The following is a 21,834-nucleotide window of genomic DNA, read 5'->3' as shown; positions in this document are numbered from 1 at the left end:
TTTCTGCGGGTAGTATGGTGACTTTCAAAAGACTCTTAGACTTACATCTCAAGGATCAGGAGATTGAGGGCTATGTTAGATGATTACAGTCACACACACCTACACAGGTTGAACTGGATGGACTATTGTCTTTATTCAACCTCACCTACTATGTAACTATGTAACTATGATGTAGGGGGTTTGTCCTTAATTTTCTGTTCTTACAGAAAGTGGTTGGAATTACACTTTATTCAGTATGGAAGAGATGCTGGACCGCAGAGTAGTGAGTCTGTGGAGGACAGCACTGGAGATAAGGTGAATATTACTGCCAGGGCTGTTTTTTCTTGAAAGCCACTTAATACTTAAAAAAAAATGTTAAGCTGAAGATGGGCTTTAATCTAGCCATAGGTGGGTAGATGTCTCCACAAGACTAAAAGATGAGGAGAAATCTGCCAATTACCATTAGCATAGGGTCCTACTGCTCGTCCAGTAGGCTGAAGTAGCATCTCATGTTTAGAATCCTTCATACCTCTTCTCCTTGAGAATGGTTGGCCATGTTGTAAGGAAATCTCTCAACATACATCAAAACTGGATAGAACTTACTTTTTGACTTTTGTGAGCATATCAGTGTTTTCAAAAAGACAGTTCACCAAGTGTAAAAGGAAGTGGTGATGTTTCTTTAGAATAAATGAAAAAACAAGAATCTCTAAATATGTGCAGCTCAATTTAATGGAAAAGATTGCTACTGCCCTGCGTCTGCCAAGCTCCACGCTGCGCCAGAGGAGAGGAATCTGGCACTGTCCGCAGCAAGCAACTTCATCTTTCATCTGCATTTCTCTTCTGTATTTATCCTGCTGCAAGAAAATTCAGAGAATGTCTTTTCCTTCCGACTTGGCTCTCCCGATAAACCACAGAAATACTCTCAGCAACGTCTTGCAATTGTTCAGCTTTATGTACACTACATCGCTGGGGCTCTGCTCTATAACAAATGTATATTTAATTTGACAGCAATAAAACAAAAGATAAAGCGCTACTTAAGGCTTGCTCATGTATAGCACAGATCCATGACGAAACTCTGATCTCGTTTCAATTGTTTAAATTGACATAGCCTGGATGACCTAACTGCAGGGCCAGATGCCAGCTAATGTTTAGTTTTTCTTTGAACAAAAACACAAGATCACTGCTCTTCTCGACTGAGTGGCTTAAAGCGAACCTGTGCCTTGCCCCTGCAAGCAGCGACAGGTTCACTTTATTAGGGTTTCTACTAGCAGCACATACTCACTTTCCTTTTTATATACCCTCTTTTCAGTGGTCAGGAAAGATAAAAAATAACTCCAAATATACTCCCCTTCTTCCCATTTGACAGCAAGGCTTTCTATTTTTTACTACTGGTGGGCAAACAGAGCAGCAGAGGAACAAATGAAAGGTAAGTATGCGCTGCCAGTGCTGCCAGCATTAAAAGGAAACTGTTGTTTGCCCTCAATGGGTAAAGCACATGTTCACTGTAAAGCTGATCTCCAGGCAGCTATATATAAAAAAAAACACACACACACACACAATTAAAGCGGAGTTCCGGCACAAAATCAACCTTTTTTTTTGTGCCCATCCGCTTGGTCTCCTTCACCTGAAAAGGAATTGGATAGTTAGGCATTTTTTTTTCACTCACCTTGTAATTGTAGATTGAAAATACTCACCTATTCTGTACTTCCTCCCTCTGTGCCGCGGCTCCGCCGTCACTTCCTGTCTTGCGATGATTCCTGGGAGCTGAACGTCATCGCTCCCAGGAATCAATGCGACGGCACCGGCCCCGCTCGTCACTTCCAGGGGCGACGCCGCATTCCCTGCTAAACAGCTTCTGGGCATGCCCAGAAGCTGTGGAGGAATGCGGCGCCACACCGGAAGTGACGAGAGGGGCCGGTGCAGGCGCATTCTGGGAGAAGAAGACGCGGAAGAGGATGCAGAAGAGGATCATGCTGGCTTCAGCTGCCCACAACAGAGATGGCATCGCTGGAGAAGAAATTTTAAAAGTGAGTATTTCTACTTGTAGGTAAGTGCGAACCGGGACAGGTCAGAGGCTAGCCATTGTGGAATGTACTAGCCCTGACTGTCCCGGGGGTATGTTCACTGAAAAATAGTTTTCGTGCCCAGAACTCCGCTTTAAGTATCATTGTGTATTCCTGAGTTAACAAAATGTTTAGATAAAAGTAGCACAATTACCTGATCTGTTTTAAAATCAGTTTTCTGTCATCCCTTGCAAAGCAGCACTCAGACCAGGAGAGCAATGGACAGTGCGTGCACTGGTGGGAGGAGAGAGCAGAGTGAACAGAGATGATGACTTATCAGTGTGCTTCTGTTCCTCTCATTGTCTAATCCGAAGATTGAAGACCGATGTTCTCCCAAAAACTCCAACTCGCCAAAATCTCCAACCACGTCACTTCCGGTGACTCTACAGCAGCAATAATTGGAGATTTGGACGAGTTGCTGTTTTCATAGACCACTGGCAGCCTATACACTACGGTACACGACAAGTTGCCTGTTTTTAAAGAACACAAGGTAAGTAGATAAAAAGTTGTCGCCGCCTTAGAGGCGGCCATGTTGTTGGTTAGTAGCCCTCGGACTAACAATGTCCACTCATTATAGCATGTACCGAAGTGTTTAGGCTGCCGCTGATCTGTGAAAACAGCAACTCATCCAAATCTCCAATTATTGCTGCTGTAGAGTCACCGGAAGTGACGTGGTTGGAGATTTTGGCGAGTTGGACTTTTCAGCAGAACACGGGGGGCTGACACCACTGTATTCCAGATAGCAATGCCATGACCCTGGCTGTTTGTGCAGGAAGGACAGGATGTCTCTATATTAAGCAATCAAGACTGCCACATAAACATATATGATTAAAAACAATCGTTAGATGCAAAAAACAACTGGTCCTTTTTTAACATTTAAATAGATTTTTTATATCTGTGTTGTATTATTTATAAAAAAAAATATTTAATGCAGGGTGAACCTATGACACTGGTTTTACTGAGCACTATGTATGTTCTAAACAGAAAGCACTGCAGAAGCTGTTTGCCATCAGACTTTCCCTTTCTGATCAAATCTTCGATTATAATCCATATTGGAATTAAAGGACAGGTGAAGGGGAGGAATCATGGCTTTCAGCTGTTAAAGTTGAAAAAGGTATTAAGAATAGGCAAGCAAGCATGCACAGAAGCTCCACCTGCTGGATGAAAATATTTAACATTTACTTGACTGATAATATTTATTTATTCTTAGCCAGAGCTTTTTTTCAGCGGGAACACGGGGGAACGCAGTTCCAGCACCTCCATCACTCAATGTAATGGCTGTGGGGCGTCCTGGAGGGCCTATTGATGCTGGCTGCCAGGGGATCTATTGTCACTGGTGGGAATCTGTTTTGTGTGAGGGTCTATTGTTGCTAGTGGGGAATCTATGGTTTCTGGGGGGTTTTGTATTGCTGGTAGGAATCTACTGTTGAGGGAGTGGTCTTTTGTTGCTGGCTGCTGTAGGGTCTATTGATAATGGCTTCTGGGGGGGTCTAATGTTGCTGGGGTGGATCTTTTTTTTTCTGGGGGTGGTATTTGGTTGTGGGTGGTCCATTGTTGCTGGGGGGGTCTATTGTCATGGGGGGACCTATTGTTGCTTGGGTGAGTCCATTGTTGCTGGGGAGTTTATTGTTGTGTGAAGGGTCTATTGTTGCTGGTGTGGTGGGATCTATTGTTGCTGGCTGCACCACTAAATATTTGGTTCTGTATTCTCTGAAAGGGGCAGTACTGGGAGGTGGGTAGGTGGTGGAACCAAGAGACGGTGCTCAGAGGTGGGAAAGGGGTGGAACCAAGGGATGGGGCTCAGAGGTGGGCAGGGGGCGGAGACAAGAGGTGACCCAGAAGGGGGAAGTTCCTGCACCTATACTCTGAGAAAAAAAGCCCTGGTCTTAGCCATAGTAAATATAAAATAAAACATATATTAAACATTACAAATTCCCATTGTCTAAGTCCTATACACTTAAGCATGAAAAGGGGTGTACAGTAAGCTTTCTTAATGTGCACCCAACACTTCCTGACACATATTGCAAAAACCAATACACTGGAAAGCCAAAGAACCATGACCTGCATCATAGTGAACATGGTTTGCAGTATCTCTGAGCATTAATGCTACAATTGCCTGATCATTTGTATTAGTCTTGTGTGCAGAATCCAATGCCCTGCCTAGGGAGCACTGTACTGGACCAACAGACCAATGGCAGGATTTTCTCACAGTTCTTGGACATGTGGTCCATTTAGTACCTCTGTGTGTCTAACAGCCTTCTTTAATAAATTAGTGGTAAGCTAAAGTAATTTGTAAGTTTCAGTTGTTCCAAAATAAACTGGAACACATGTGCTCTTATTGAGCACAATTCTTTTACAACAGTAAAATAATTATGTAAGCATTAAAGGATCAGTCTATCAAAATTAAAATATTAGCTGAAACTTGGTAGGTTAAATAGGCTACTGGTTTCCTACATGTCTTATATACTGCAACAGTAAGACCCCACTCCCACCCCCACCATAATCCCCAGCTTTGTACCTTTCATCTGGCTTTGTGTGGTCCAGTTTCTCCTGTTACATGGTATCAATAATATAAGGGTGGGTTCACACCTGAATCGCACCGGATTGCGGACCATTAAGTGTGGTGCAATTTTGCAGCCCATTCACTTGATTGGACTATAAATCGCACCAGAACCCAGAAAAAGTAGTGCATGCAGTACTTTTCAAAAACGCACTGCACCAAATGGCATGGTACTGCGATACCATGTGATCTGGTGCTGTGAAGAGCACTGTGACTGCAATCTGCATTTGAAGAGCCATTAACAATGTGATGGCACTCACAGAAGATCACAAAGGCAGTGTGTTTTGAATGCGGTGCAGGGTATGCACATGGAACATGCCTTTTCTGCCCAGCATTCTGGTGTGTGTTCAAAAGAATCTGAAAGTCCAGCAGAGAAATTGGAACCCCTAATAATGGCAACAGCAAGTGTACTAACTGGGAAATCATCAATGAAGTCTCTGCTAATATTTATTATATCTACAGCTCATGTTACATTTGTGTGAGAGTCACTGGGAGTTATGCACCCTACACTTATGGTCATTGGGAAGAATTCTCTCTTACAGATATATAAAGATCAGCATTAACAAGATAATTGTTGTCAGCAAATACTTATCTTAAGCCTGGTACGCACTAGTAGTTTTTTTCATTCAACCCAGCAGGACTGAACAAAAAAAAAACTGACAGCTCAGGAGGAGGGGCTGTACTAACTATCAGATGTTAGTACAGAAATCTTCCCTGCTGTGCTATTGTTTTCCGACAGGGGGGGCGGCCCTCTGCCAGAACACTCCAGTCAGCACTTTTAGCCATTGGCTGAGAGCACTGATCGAGACCCGATTGGCAGACCTTTTTCGGTCATGCCCCTTGGGCAGAAGCCGGCCAATCATACACCTGGCCAAATGTCGGCCGGTTTCTATTGACATTTGACATGTAATAGGCTTTAGAGACAGATATTGCTTTTGCTCAATGAACCCCTAGTAGCCATTCGAGGAACCGTAGGGTTTCACAGAACCAAGCAGCTTGAAAAAGGAGTGCGCATTACGTTCTTCCACCTACTGTGCATGCTTCGAAACGCGTTGCGGACCTGTGACATCAGAGGAGCGGCGCTTCCTTACCATTGTGCGTCTCAGCCCTCGCTTTTGTCTCGTTCCTCTTCCGGCTGGATACAGGGGGACGCGAGAGGGAGACATCAGATAGCATCCGGATGGGCACTTCTGCCCCCACTCCTCTAGATGTCTATCTGAGCATCTTATCACTCTACAGGCTTGTTCCCATTAACTTTCATGTGAGTTTTTATGTATTGTAATAAATCTTATTATACAGTCTACACTCAGAGGTGCCTTTTTGTCTCTTTTTCCTTACATGTTTGGGGAAGCTGCTTCCACTCCCCCCCCCCCCCCCCCTCTGAAGGGCAGTCCTGCACAGTGGACTAACCTCTTCCTTTGTAAAGGACCTTTAATTTTGGATACAGTAAGGGAGGGTTATAAAACCCCTGTCAACTTATTTTACATTACAGTATTTGTCTGGTTGTTGTTCTCACCATCCAGCTTAGGCAGACATTGAGCACAAACATGTAAGGCCGGCCATAGACCAAGGTGGGTAAAAATCGATGATTTTTTTTGAAAAATGTATTTAAAGTGGAGTTCCGGGCACAGATGTCATTTTTTAATAAACATACCCCCGGGACAGTCAGGGCTAGCACATTCCACAGTGGCTAGCCTCTGATCTGTCCCGGTTCGCACTTACCTTTTAGAAGAAATACTTACTTATAAAATTTCTTCCACAGCGTTTCCATCTCTCTTGTGGGCAACTGAAGCCGGCGCGGTCCTCTTCTGTGTCTTCTTCCGCGTCTTCTTGTCCCAGAATGCGCCGCACCGGCCCCTCTCGTCACTTCTGGCGCGGCGCTGCATTCCTCCACAGCTTCTGGGCATGCCCAGAAGCTGTTTAGCAGGGGAATGCGGCGTCGCCCGGAAATGACGAGCGGGGCCGGTGCCGTCGCATTGATTCCTGGGAGCTGTGACGTTCAGCTCCCAGGAATCATAGCGAGGCAGGAAGTGACGGGGTGAGCCGCGGCTCCGAGGGAGGAAGTACTCTGAGGTGAGTATCTTCGATCTTCAATTGCAAGGTAAGTAAACAAAAAAAAAATAATTATCCAATTCCTTTTCAGGAGGGGCACAAAAAAAAATATTGTTTTTGTGCCCGGAACTCCGCTTTAAATCAGATTTTTTGCTTTTTATCAAATTTATTTTAATAAAATGCTTTTGGAGTAAAAATCTAAAGATAGTTTTCTATTTAGGATAGATTTATAATTTTTTTTTTTCCAAAACAATTTATTGAAAAATAGGTAAAGAGCATTACATGAAATGAACGCCATGTAAAAACAAAGAATACATAATACACTTGAAAATAGCACATTCCAATATAAAATGTACAATACAGAAAAACGATAGATTCATAACAGTTTATAAACAGCAGGTGAGGGGAAAATCACCTCAACAAATGTAGTGAGCAAAAGACACCTTGAGCTGCCCAAACGGAGTAGGGCATAGCAAGGGACACAGGCTGGGCATGTGGAGGCACTTCAGGGAAGGCCATAAGGAGCTACAAGAAGCAAGTGTCACTTATAAAGAGGACCAGACTCAACGTCCTCCCTCTATGCAGGAGGTAACAAACACACTCAGGAGGGGTAGTAGGTGGGAGGGGGGAATGGAGCTACCAGGTATAATGTGGCAAGGCGTTCGCAGGAGGTGTGGGGAGTGCTCGCTAATTGGCTCAGCCAACCAGCAGAGAGCATAGAGGACAAGGGAGGGAGGGTATCGCATGGTAGGGGGTGGGTAGGAGGGAGGGAAATGGAGGGAGGGGTAGGGGGAAGAGAGGAAAGAGAAAAAAAAAAAAAGGGGGGGGGTGGGAGGGCCAACAGACGCACACAAAACGAATACACACCACGACACCAGGGGGGGGAGGAGAAGTAAACACAGGCAAGGCAGGTGGTAGCAAGAGAGGCCAGTATCAGGAAAGGGCCAGCAGGAAATGGCAATGCAATCAACGGCTGAGCGTAGAAAATTTCGGGGTGCTGCCCATTTCTTGTGATATGTGGCAGGAGTGTCATGGGCTATATGAATGAGTTCTTCCATCTCCGCTATATTGGACACCCTGCGGAGCCATTGTTTGATTGTCGGGGGTAGCGGGGAGTTCCACAACACTGGGATACATTGCCTGGCCGCGTTGAGCATGTGAACCGCCAATGACTTTGTGTAAGAAGCGTGTGAGGCAGGGGTATGATGTAGAAGGAATTGAGCCGGTGTGAATTCCAAGGCATACGTGGTAACCCGTGTGGTTATCCTGTGCACTTCCCGCCAGAAGGAGGATAATTGCGGGCAAGACCAGAAAATATGGAGAAGGGATCCAGTAGCAGAGGAGCATCTCCAACAAGTGGGGGGGATAGAAGGGAAAATTTTGTGTAGAAGCGTCGGGGTACGATACCACCGGGATACAAGTTTGTATCCATTCTCTTGAGTAGACACATTCCTGGAGCACTTGTGATTTTTGATAAAGATTTGTTCCCAGTCTTCTTCCAAGAACGAGCAGGATAGTTCCTCTTCCCAGGCGGCGCACCTTTTACGCACAGCTTGACCGGATTGCGAAAAGAGAAGAGAATGAGTGATCGAAACAAGTTTGCGAAGGGGGCCCTCTTGTTGGCAAAGATCATCAAATGGGGATGGAGAGTCCGTACATGGAAATCTGCGAGTGAGGGACGAAACAAAGTGGCTCAGGAGAAGAAAGGCCCAAGGCGGGATAGGGGGGCAGTTGGTCTTCCGAGCAATAGAAGCGACCGGGTAGAGCTGCCTGCCATCACTGAGGTGGTGAATACGCAAATGAGCATCAGGCCAGTGATCCGCAAGGTAAGTGCGGGTCATTCCCGGAGGGAAATCAGGGTTTAATCTGATTGGGGTCATAGGGCCCAAAGGGGCCGAAATCGCTGTCGTTTTACACGCCCGTCTAAAGGTACGGAGTGTCGAACTGATCAGAGGATGCTGCTGCAGTTCAGTTGGAACCAAGGACGTCTTGATCCACGGAGTCGATGCTAGGTCGAGAGAAGTAAAACCGTCTTCGATGGTGACCCAATCTTTAAAGGTTTTATGGACATTCCAGTCAACGATTCTGGTGAGATGACAGGCAATGTGGTAGTTGCGGATGTCAGGGAGCCCGATGCCCCCTTTATGTTTAGGTAGTGACAAAAGATCATAGTGAATGCGAGGTCGCTTGTGTTGCCAGAGGAATTCCGTCGTCAATTGTTTGTAGGTGCGGAAAAACGGTTTCGGGATAGACACCGGAATGGTTTGAAGGACATAGAGTATCCTGGGCAGGATGTTCATCTTGAGAACCGCCGCTCGTCCGAACCAAGATATCGGGAGCCTGGTCCAGGCGGACAAGTCGGTCTTAATTTGGGAAAGAATTGGGGGGAAGTTGCGAATAAACAGACGGCGAAGGTCGGAGGGGAGCTGAATCCCCAAATACGTGATCGAGTCGCTTTGCCAGACGAAAGGGAAATTGTCCCGACAGTGTTGTACGGCCGATGGGGGTAGCATCACATTCAAGGCGAAGGATTTTTAAAAATTTATTTTGAGATTGGACAAAAGAGTAAATTGTCGGAATTCCTTCATAACCGCGGGGAGGGAGGTAACGGGTTCCGTAAGGAATAAGAGGAGGTCGTCCGCGTAGGCGGCCACCTTATATTCTGCCCCCGCGAAACGCACGCCGCGAATGCATTATTTCTGATGCTATTGAGGAAGGGCTCCAGGGTGAGTACAAAGAGGATTGGGGATAAAGGGCACCCCTGCCTGGTCCCAATACCGATGGGGAAGGCATCCGACAGGGTATCATTAACCCGAACACGGGCCCGTGGTTTCGTATAAAGAGACATAATGAAATTTAGAATGCGACGACCAAGGCCCCATGCCGTCAGGGTCGCCTCCATGTAGTCCCAAGAGACCCTGTCGAATGCCTTCTCCGCATCCAGCGATAGGAGGAAACCGCGTTGTTTGGTCGTAGAGAGGGCATGGTGAAGGTTGATCGCCTTGATGGTATTATCCCTGGCCTCTCGGCCAGGGACAAAGCCCACCTGGTCTGGATGAATACCCTTGGAGAGGAGTGGGAGAAGTCTGTTCGCCAAGATTTTGGCAAAGAGCTTCACGTCCACATTAAGCAGTGATATCGGTCGGTAGCTGGAAGGGGAGGAGGAGTCCTTCCCTTCCTTAGGTATGTCCACAATGTGGGCCTCAAGCATGCAGGGGGGCAGTGCGGTTTCCGGGGAAAGGGAGTTGAACGCCGTCAAGAAAGGGGGGGACAAGACATCGGAGAAAGACTTATAATACGCGACCGGGAGACCATCGGGTCCGGGACTTTTGTTGGGTTTCATTTGCTTAAGGGCAGTAGCCCATTCAAGTGGAGAAATAGGGGCATCCAGGGTGGAGCTAAAATCCTGGGAAACCGCTTGAGGCAGGTTCTGGGCCAGAAAATCCGCGAGGACACGGGGTCTGGTAGCTGGATTTGGGGAGGATGATGAGTCCGCTCTTGGCAAGTTATAGAGCTGACGGTAGAAGCGTTCATAGATTTATAATTTAGTTTATTTAGCATGAAATGGAGCTTAGTTATGTAGCATGAGGGTGTATATTCTTCAATATTTACATTTTTGGTTAGCTCATTCAATGAATCCAAGCTCTGCAAACGGAGATAACATGCACTTCATTGATGCATTTACACAAATTCACCATGAGATAAAACAAAGTTCAAGAATATTCTTTTAGCCCATTGTTTTGCAAATCTATGTATACTACAACTGTATGATTGAATCGGTTCTGACATCGCTGTTTTACCAACTGACAGCTTATTATTCTAAATAGGAAACCTTCATTTTGTTTGCAAATATTAAAGATTCTAACTACCAGCAAGAAGAGCACCTGTTATTTTGGATCCATCATGGCAGCCCCTGTTAGCGGGCATCCACTCACCTGCTGCCGCCAATTCCCTAACCTTGTTGTGTCACTGCCACATCATCAGTTGTCCCAATAAAGTGAATGGGACTGTCGGTAATTCAACAAAGGGTATGTATTTTTAACAGAGACCCCAGGGAATAAAATGGCGGACTTATTTGCGCAGCATTTTTTCAAGCATGTTTTTTTGGAAAAATAACTTTTTCATAAGATAAAAAAAAAAAAAACGCTAAAGTTAGCCAAATTCTTTTGTATGATGTCACGCCGAGTAAATGGATACCTAACATGTTACGCTTTAAAATTGCACCAAACTTTGGTACCTAAAAATCCCCAAAGGCAATGCTTTAAAAATGTTTACAGGTTACCTGTTTAGAGTTACAGAGGAAGTCTTGGGTTAGAATTCTTGCTCTAACTCTTACATTAGGGGCAATACCTCACATGTGTGATTCGAATGCCGTTTGCATATGTGGGCACGACATACGTATGCGTTCACTTCTGCGTGCGGGACAGGGGCACTTTACTTTTTTTTTATTGTTTTTTTTATTTTTATTTTGTTATTTTTACACTGTCACTTTAAGTTTTATTGTATTTTTTTGATCACTTTTATTTCTATTACAAGGAATGTAAACATCCCTTGTAGTAGGAATAGTGCATAACAGGTCCTCTTTATGGAGAGACCTGGGGTCAATAAGACCCCACACCTCTCCTCTAGGCTGAAAAGCCTAAAAAAAAACAAAAAAAAAACGATCTCAGCTTTCTAGCCGAGATCACGGCAGTATTTACAACTGCCAGGCCGGACGTGATGTCATAATGTTCTGGGCCTCTGAGAGTCATAGAGAGTGCCGGGAGGCATCTCTATGCCGGGGTATTCTCCATGGTGAAATTCCGCCGCCGGCAGATTCCTTCTCCGGCTCGAGCCGGTAGAAGCACCGGAGGGTGCCGGGAAGGGAACACATGCTATGATTGTTCTTATGGTGAAGGGAATCACGGCTGAAAAAAATTATATCTGAATGATGCCTGCAGGTGCAGGCATCATTCAGATATCCCCAATCATAGCCCAGGATGTCATATGACATACTGCGGGCAGGAAGTGGTGAAAAATTATGATTTAAATCAAGCCTTTTTACTAGTGATTTAAACTATGATTTAAATCATGATTTAAATCGACATGATTTAAATCAGATCCACCCTGCCATTGACAGAGCGAATTTCTCTCCTGCGACCATGGGTTGCAGGAAAGAAATTTGCTTGATTCCCCCATAAACACAGTAAGTGTTGATGTCAGAATCCCTCCTGCCTGGCCTTTGTCTTCTCCTGGGGGCAGGGGAAGCCGCCCCGACTGGGAGAAGACAGTGATTATCACTAGAGGCTATAGCAGCTGCTTGGGATAATCTTAAGCAAATTTGGTAGACTGGTTGTACTCAAGTTGATTGTTCCTGATGAACTAGCTGAGATTCGTAATGTGTTTGGCCGGCCTAAGCAGCCAGTGAAAATGGAACTGTTGACCTGCATACAGGCGGTCCCCGGGTTACAAACAAGATAGGGACTGTGGGTTTCTTAAGTCAAATTTGTTTGTAAGTCGGAATAGGTACATTTTTAAAGTTTAGCTCCAGCCAAAAGAATAATTTTTCTAAGTTGTTTGGACAGCATAGGGAAGGGATACCACCCCTGTTACATTTGTTTTACTGTCTCTACTCCTGTTCAGAAGATTTCACTTCACTTTCTGTCCCTATGACAACTTTATTTTGAAAATTTTGGGTTGTTGTGGAAACAATGATTAGTGATAAAGCTTCAGTGGAGACACCTTTTTCCCATGAGAACTCTTACTGGAGTGAATTTTCCTTCCTAGGGGGAGATTTCTCCTCACTTCCTGTTGTTTCTCGCCGTTTGTAAGTAGGAGTCGTTTGTAAGTCAGATGTTTGTAACCCGGGGACCGCCTGTACTTGCTCTCGTGACTTGCTAAGAAATGAAGCCGTAGGGTAAGGGTTGATGACCAAGAAACTAGATCTAAAATTTTGAGCTCAAGACAAAACTGGTATTGGCTGCTTTCAAATGTTTGACATGAAAAATTCCTATTATTGTGGGAAAAATGCTGCAGGTAGCTGTAACCCATAGTGAGGAGATGGAGGGCACTCTGAATAGTGGATTCTGGCCAGAGGCGATGTCCGCAATAGATTGGATACATAACAGGCAAGCAGGTGTCTCAGCAGCATTAGGGCAGCAACTCCAAGATGGAAGCAAACTCTGGTACAAGGAAAACAAACAGAAGGTGCCTCTAAGTGCAGAAAACAAAATACTTTTATTGCCAAAGAATAAAAATGCACTTACTAGCATTAAAATAAACCAGGCTCATCATAGGATGTGGCAAGGAATCCAGTGACAGGTGGTCCCAGGGGTAGTCCAGTGATGCTAGAGATCCCAACCGACCAGCAGAGGGGGGCCACATGAGAAAGAACCAGGAAGGACGGCCGTGCTGCCCAGACCAGCGTGGAACACAAATGCCAGGAAGTGATGTCAAAAGGGCGGTACGCGTTTCGGAGCATCGATTGGCTCCTTCCTAATGCCTATAATTCAGACACATGGCCATGTCTTTATATTCCCACTGGGGGTGAATCTTAGGTGGGACTATGGGCGGGAACAGGGATAGCTGCAGCCCCGAATGTAGATTTATACATAAAAGGCATAGGTAAAAGGCTATAAATAAATATAGATCCTAAACATTACTAAATAAAATTATATGGGAAAAAATACATACTTAGGGGAATGTATGTATTTTTTCACATATCATTTTATTTAAGATTGTTTAGGATCTATATTTATTTAACGCCTTTTACCTATGCCTCTTATGTATAAATCTACATTCCGGGCTGCTGCTATCCCAGTTCCCACCCATAGTCCCGCCTATGACCTCGCCCCCCAGTGGTTATATAAAGACACGGCCATGTGTCTGAATTATCGGCATGAAGAAGGAGCCAATCGATGCTCAGAAATGCGTACCGCCCTTTTGACATCACTTCCTGGCATTTGTGTTCCACGCTGGTCTGGGCAGTACGGTCGTCCTTCCTGGTTCCTTCTCATGTGGCCCCCCTCTGCTGGTCGGTTGGGATCTCCACCATCAAGCTGCACATTGAACCACCCCGGGACCACCTGTCACTGTATTCCTTGCCACATCCTATGATGAGCCGGTTTATTTTAATGCTAGTAAGTGCATTTTTATCCTTTGGCAATAAAAGTCTTTTGTTTTCTGCACTTAGAGGCGCCTTCTGTATGTTTTCTTTTTAGCTGTAACCCATAGAAACCAATCCGGTATCACTTTTTCATATAATCAGTGCACAACAGAGGAGCAGCAACAGCCTGCTTTTCTTAACCGTGTCCTTATGTGTCCCTAATGCTGCATGGAATGAAAAGATTAATTTATATTATGCCTAACACCTCTACCGCTGAGAATACACCTGAAAATTCACTTATATCTCCCAAGTCCTGGGACATCAGACAGAAGCAGCGTCTGCCTTCAATTTATGCCTGTGTTCAGCAGTTCAGAGCTCTGCGCTGTGTTTTAGCCATAAGGAAACTATGCAGCTGGGATGAGTGATAACAGATTTCCTTGTGGTTATCAGCCACATTGTCAGTACCAGTAGAAGATCTGCTGTGTTTTATCAGAGGGGAAAGCTTTCATTGGAGCAGTTAACATAAAAGAATGTTTAGAGTGCAATTCAACAGACCTGTCATTGTCCAACGCCATCCAAGTAGTACCTTTTTTGGACAGTTTTAGCGAATTCCATTATGTTCCCTCTATAAAGTACACACGGAATTGTACTTTAATCTGCTGCCTTTGTTTATGGTTGTCTGCTGTGTTGAACACAATCTGGAATCAAATCTAATAGATGTCCAACAGTGCCCATAGACATAGGATATAAATCTCCAATTTTTTGGGGGAATTAGGCAATAATCCAGAGTATATAGGAATGTACAGAGCAGTTTCAAATGAACATTCTCAGAGGAGTAAAGTAATTCAGCAGCTTAAACACCCTTCTCCTTCTTCAATTTCCCTAATGCAACTAGAACATTGGTGTCTTGGGGAGAAACTGAGCCAAAAGCATTGTTAGATGGTCAAATGGTACACTTATGTCAACTGTTTACTAATGTCTGTCTCTGGCGTTACATAGTTCTGCTAATATAGGGTCTCTAAAATAAATCTAAAAAATAAGACATTACTCACCAATCCAATTGCCAATGTCCCAATCTATACAGTACTAAAAATCCCCACTGAATTATGTGGTCTATCATGCTGTCCACTATGTAAGGGATCAGTGGGTCAAACCACTAAGAGTTGAAGGAAACTGGAAATCTGACATGCCCAGAATTGTTCGATTATACTGAGATTGGCAGCGTTGGCAGTTGAGTATAGACTGTTGAGTTGTGTATTCAATGTCTTCTTTGCAGGATTTACATTTATTGTACAGATTTAATTTAACAACATAGTCACTTTAAGTGCAGTAAAGGAGTTCTATAGTTACAGCATACACCTTTGTTTTATACCATCAACAATGTAATAACAATACAAACAAGTTTGCTTGAAAAATCTCCTTTCATATTGTATGTGCTGCTTGTCTTCTGGCCATCCCTTTCCACAACTTCCTGGACTCCTTGCATGCTTTGCAGGTTCTCTTCTGCTGTTTCAATTCCTAAGGACTACATATCCCATGGTATCTCGCTGCCTGCAAGCAGTGATTTCTGTACTGACTCTGCCTCCTGAAACATCCTTTCTCAGTACCTCTGTAATTCAGAAGGCAGGCTCTGTGAAATGTGTGACTCAGCACTGCCTACTCACAGAGCATAATGAATATGTATTACAGAATTTAAGCAAGTAAATTTGTTGGGATCTTTACAAAGTAAGTTTAAAAATGTCAAGATTGTTCAGAGTCATAGAAGTAGGCTAGAAAAAAATGTAATACTCCGTAGAATTTAATATATGACTTTAAATTTTGAAAAACAATAAGCTTTAAAAGCCAAACTGAATGGTCAGTACTAAATTCATAAGCTGGGGATCCCTGGGTGTTGCAGCAAAAGGTGATCTGTTTTTTTTGAGAATTTAGACTTCAGTTCTGATTACTTAAAGAAAATGAGTAGTGGCTTTGTACATCATTTCTTTATTATTTATTTATTTATTTGTTTATTTATTTATAGGGGTCACGACTAAACAATTATAAAAATATTTTTAAGCCAGGTAAATGAGAACTATAGCATATTAACAGTGTTGGGGTAGTTACTCAAAAAATGTAACTAGTTACTAGTTACTTATGTAAATTGTAATGAGATTACTTTACTAGTTACTGCATTTGAAAAGTAACTTCACTACTTATTACTTTACTTTCCTCTTTCTTAATTGACCGTGTAGAAGAAGATACATGACACTCTTTCTGCATAGAGTTTATTGTATAAACACAGGCTTTGGGAAACATGAGAACAAAACCTCAAAAACAGAATAAAACATAAAGTGCAACAAAAAGTCATAAACTTCATCCCTCTCTATTCTTCGAAATAACGATTGTATCGCACGGCTTGGGTAACGCAGGAAAGCGCGTTCCTATAGCCTAGTAAAGTAGTGTAGTTACCTCCTATAGCCTAGTAAAGTAGTGTAGTTACCAATATTAGTATTGTAACTAGTTACGTTACTTCGTTACCAAAAAAGTAATGTAGTTACTGTAATCCGTTACTTTGTAACTCGTTACCCCCAACACTGCATATTAATATTTTCTATTCTAATTTTTATCCAGTTTACGGAGCTTTAGTCTCCTCTTTCAATGCTCTTAAATAGCTCTTTGATAAAGCCTTCTTTAGCTCATACAAAGCACTCTGGAAATCCTTTCTCATGTATAGAAAAAAAAAAAAAAAAAATATATATATATATATATATATATATATATATATATATATATATATATATAGGCAGATCCCTGTGATAACGTGTTTTGACAAGAAATGCGTCGGGAGGTGGCCTACATGCTGGTGTTCGACCGCCGTATTCCTACTGTGGAACGGCGGTCTATGTGATGTGAGTTATTAGCCATTTTGGCTGTGACATGTATATGTGTTTTACCTCGATTTTTAATAAAATGCTACACTATATTAGCTATTTTGGCTCTACTTGATGAGCATTTATTTAGTACAACTCCATGATTGAGAGGATGTTCCTGTACCACAGAGGGGTTTTCCAGTTCCTGATGGGATTGTAATCAAGGTCTATGTTGTCAAGATATCTGGTGAGCGCATATAAATGCTGGTGGAGGAGCATTACTGGAGGTGGTCACTGGAGGTGGATTCACCATTTCTTTTGAACTTTTTGTTCACACTGCATTTTTTGTGTGTGCATAGACACTAATATATCACAGTTTATTTTTTACTGTGGATCATGGACTACTATAGAGGATTGGACATTTATTTATTTTTCATTTTCTAATTTGTTTTTGTTTTATGAGCACATTTATACTTTTTACTATTATTTTGTCATTTAGGATATGTCATTTGCATATTAGCGCTGCACTTGTTTTTGTTTTACTGTTTAGAAGGTATATATTCACCTTTTGTGCTAGTGGCTCCTACCTCATAGTGCTCACTTGTTACATGTTTTGCATATATTATATATATATATATATATATATATATATATATATATATATATATATAAAAATATATATATAAAAAAAAAAAAATATATATATATATATATATATATATATATATATATATATATATATATCATTGATGTAAAAGTAATAAAAAGTATCTTTTAAGGGTGGCTCTTGTCAAGCAGCTAAACACACAAAAAAGGTTATGCAGTAAATGACTATATCATGAAATTGACAACACTCTAAAAGTTGCCTTTATGACAGCTACTACTATATCATCCCCTCTACCCTTGAACATTTTACAAAGCAGACACTACTACAGCCAACTTTTAGCTGGCAATGGGTGACTAAGTATTAGGAAAGATTTCAGTTAATTACACTGGCTGAATTGAAAAATATTTTTGTGATTTTTTTTTTCTTAAGAATTACTAAGTGAACTAAGTGGTGTTTTTGATATATTTGCCTTGACTTAGGTTTTAAGAAGGATATTTATTAGTTATTGCTGAACTTCAAGTCTTGTCACGTACAGTCTGAATGTCTCCATTTATTTATAAGTTGGAATATATCTGCAAAGGTTACTTTTTCATTCTAATTATTTTTATTGCATTCCTAATGCACATTAGGGCAAGAAAAGCATAGTTGTTTAAATTGCTAAATGCAATAAGATGAATTTCATCTACCGAGACAGTATTTAAATAGTAATTCTGCCCCATAGACTTAATCTCATTAGACCATGCTGGCTTTGAGTTACATTTTAGTTGAGATTTTACAATCTCTATGCTCAGTAATTTTGTGGTGGAAAAGCATGCATGCTGCATATTTACATGATAACATAGCCGGTGAGGTAAAGGAGAACATTAAGCCACACTTTATACTGGCTTCTATTCATAAAGAAACAGCTATAGTATTCCCCACGTCAAAACAAGCTGGAGAAAAAATCTGAAACAATACAAGCTTTAGCCAAATACGGTTTTGTTGAAAACAAGCTTCTGTGTTTGAACCTATTGAAAGGAGGTCCTCAAGGCAAAACTAAAGTTTGGTACTGACCCTTCTGTTTGGCTAAGCAGTATTCTATAGTGTAACCCATTGGGCAGCATAGTGGCTTTGTGATTAGCACTCCTGTCTTGCAACATTAGTGTCTTTGGTTTGAATCCCAACCAGGATATTGAAGCAGGTGTGTCCGAGATACCACCTCCAAGTAGTAGTCATCCTCCTCAGAAGGAGGCCACTCAGCCTGAAAATGTCCCTGCCATGATTAAGGTCTGTCAGGAGAAACACCTTGGCTCTTTCATTTTTGTGACACCTGCTATTTCCTGTGTCTGATCATCCAATATACTACCTGCATGGAATTTGCATGTTCTCCCTGTGATTGTATGAGTTTCCTTGGGATGCTCTTGTTCTTGTCTAAATTGGCCTTTGTATATGCATGCATGTGAGATAGGGGCCCTAAAGGGATTGTAAAGGCAGAAGGTTTCCCTATCTTAATGCATTCTATGAATTAAAAAAAAAAAAAAAACCTTCTGTGTTCAGCAGCAGCCGCCCTCAGTTCCCCTAATACTTACCTGAGCCCATCTTTATCCAGCGATATTAACCTCCCTGGCGGTATGATTATGTCAGGAATTCTGTACCAAAAGCAGTACAATTTTTTTCATGGAAATTTGGCGTTATGTATTATAGGCCTACAATTCTTAGTAATTACTGACTTAAACTTGACCAAAACAAGACTCTAGTAGACATCCCAGATGTGATAAATTTGAAACACAAACGCATGAATTATAATCTACCGTATATACTCGAGTATAAGCCGACCCGAATATAAGCCGAGACCCCTACTTTTGCCACAAAAAAGTGGGAAAACTTATTGACTCGAGTATAAGCCTAGGGTGGGAAATGCTGCAGCTACTGGACCACCACGAGACACAAAATAGGGGCTGCGGGCATGGTACAGGAGATGGCGCAGGTCATAGTACAGGCATTGCACAGGTCATGGTAAGGGCATGGCACAGGTCAGGGCACAAGTGATGGTACAGGCATGGCACAGGTGAAGGTATAGGCATGGCACAGGTCATGGTACATGCATGTTACAGGTCATGGTACAGGCATGGCACAGGTCACAGTACAGGCATGGCACAGGTCATGGTACAGGCATGGCACAGGTCATGGTATAGGCATAGTACAGGTGATGGTACAGGCATGGCACAGTAAGTACAGGCATGGCACAGTATGTACAGGCATGGCACAGTATGTATAGGCATGGCACAGTATGTATAGGCATGGCACAGTAGGTATAGGCATGGCACAGTAGGTATAGGCATGGCACAGTAATTACAGGCATGGCACAGGAGATGCAGTGCTGCGGGCATGGTACAGGAGAATGTCCTGTACCATGCCCGCAGCACTGCATGAGGAAATACAGGGGCTGCGGAGGCATCTCACTTACCTGTCGGTGAGGCGCCGTCTTCGATTTAAAAATCGCGCCACCCGGCGCCGCCATACGTCACCGCAAATGCGCCACCGATGCTCGGGAAAAGCCGAACACGTTCGGCTATTTCCGGGCATGCGGCACATGCGCAGTGACACGTCCGCGCCGAGCGGCGCCATTTTTAAAAAGACACTCCAGTCAGTGACTCGAGTATAAGCCGAGGGGTGCATTTTCAGCATGAAAAAACATGCTGAAAAACTCGGCTTATACTCGAGTATATACGGTAATCAATAATATAATTTTATTATATAATATATAATATAATATATATATATTATATAATAAAATTATATTATTGATTCGATTATAATTCATTATACACACATACATATATATATATATATATATATATATATATATATATATATATATATATATATGTATACATATATATACATATATATACATACATATACATATATATACATACATATACATATATATATATATATATATACATACATATATATATATAATATAAATGTTATGTGTGTGTTTGTGTTTTGTGCAACGTTCAACGTTTGAATTTCCCTCCCTAGTTCCGCTCCCATGCAGCATTGCTGCTGCAGGGAACGGAACTAGGAAGTTATCACACCGACGGAGGACGGACGAGCGGCGGGGATCTCAGACGGCTGGCGATCTCAGCAATGGGAGATCATCGCTGGATCGCCAGGAGAAGGTAAGACACCGCTGTGCGCTCTGCACATCTGCCCCGAGTGTGACTCGGGGATACCGATAGTAGCATAGAAAATCCACCCCGAGTCACTAGGAGATAACGCTAGGAGGGTTAAAGGAGTGTCTCAGCTGCCCGGGACTCATTGGCTAAGACAGCAGCATGGCGCGATTGGCTCCCACTGCTGTCAATCAAAGTCAGTTGGGTCGCGGCTCCGTAGGTAAGTAGCTCTGAGTGGACACATGAAGCTGTGACGCGGCTTGGTTGCCCCATAGCAAGCTGCTTGCTGTGGGGGCACTCAACAGGAGAGAGGGGCCAGGAGAGCCGAAGAGGGACCAGAGAAGAGGATCCCGGCCACTCTGTGCAAAACCAACTGCACAGAGCAGGTAAGTATAACATGTTTGTTATATTTTCTTTTTTTAACGAGACTTTATAATCACTTTTAGCTGGCCATAGATAATGAACAGATTCCTCCATTTTCATTTCCCTGGTCATGTCACATGTCACTTTCTTTCTTTTTCAGCTGTTGATTGATATGGTTGGCTCCAAGGATGACGTTCTCCAAGAGGCTTCTGCTGGTTGCATCGCCAATATACGCCGACTAGCTTTGGCTAATGAAAAAGCAAGATATGGCTAAAGCAAGAAGAACTGTTTCTACTCTTTGTTCAATCTCATTTTACATTGTGTTAACACTTTAAGGACAGCTCTGCTTAAGCATATTGGGCGGAGGGGGATTAGAAGACATGCATGTGTGAATTCTGATAATTTCCCCTATGTATCCACTGACCTGGGTGTTTCCATGATGAGCCCTTTCCATGGCCATTTTTAATTGTACAGCCTTTGTCAGAAAAGGTTAATGTCAACTTAAAGGAAATCTCTTTTAACACTTAGCTGAAGGTAGAAATTTGTAGTGTAATTAGTGGATGGTTGAAACAAAGGAACAAAGATAAACAATGCTTACATATGTATGTCCCAGCTCACCTCCACCCAAACAGCTTCGCTCAGTCTTCACTTAAAGTGACTTTGAGGCTAAAATAACTGTATAAAATAACATTTACCTGGAAGTAAATTATTAAAGTGGTTGTAAATCTCTGAAACATAGTGTTCTATGGTGTGTACTTGCCTCTATCTAAAGCACCTAGTGTGATTTCTGTCTCCTCTCTCATTCTTCTGCTATCTATGTTAGTCACTTCTAACAGTCTATGCTGACATTAGACAATTCCGGAAGTTGGCCCTACACCCCCCCAGCACACAAAAGGTATTGACCCCCTCAGCTGTGCATGTATCCCTATGACACTGTGGTTTTTTTTTTTTTGGGGGGGGGGGTCCTTCCAGTCAGCCCTCAGATTACACTCAGCTTGCTGCTCTATGCTGTGCAGTGTGTGACATCAGATTTCCGCCCCCTGCCTTCTGAAGTGCAGAAATGCTGTGTAAACTATACATTTTGAACTGCTGTAGAGGAGAGTAGGCTGCAGATAA

General features: G+C 42.8%; 1 protein-coding gene across 1 annotated transcript in view; it reads left to right on the top strand.

The window, feature by feature from the left end:
* Positions 1-21,587, top strand: part of ODAD2 (outer dynein arm docking complex subunit 2) — a 215,893-nt gene extending 194,306 nt beyond the window's left edge. Inside the window, exon 20 of the mRNA XM_082259693.1 lies at positions 20,879-21,587. Within this exon, the coding sequence (XP_082115819.1) occupies positions 20,879-20,992 (114 nt within the window). The 3' untranslated portion in view covers positions 20,993-21,587. The remainder of the gene's footprint in view (positions 1-20,878) is intronic.
* The last annotated feature ends 247 nt before the right edge of the window (positions 21,588-21,834 follow it).

This window comes from Pelophylax lessonae (assembly GCF_965119305.1).
Source record: "Pelophylax lessonae genome assembly, chromosome: 5".
NCBI lineage: Eukaryota > Metazoa > Chordata > Amphibia > Anura > Ranidae > Pelophylax > Pelophylax lessonae.
Note: the sequence above shows the minus strand (reverse complement) of the source record. Positions and strands in the feature narration are given on the sequence as shown.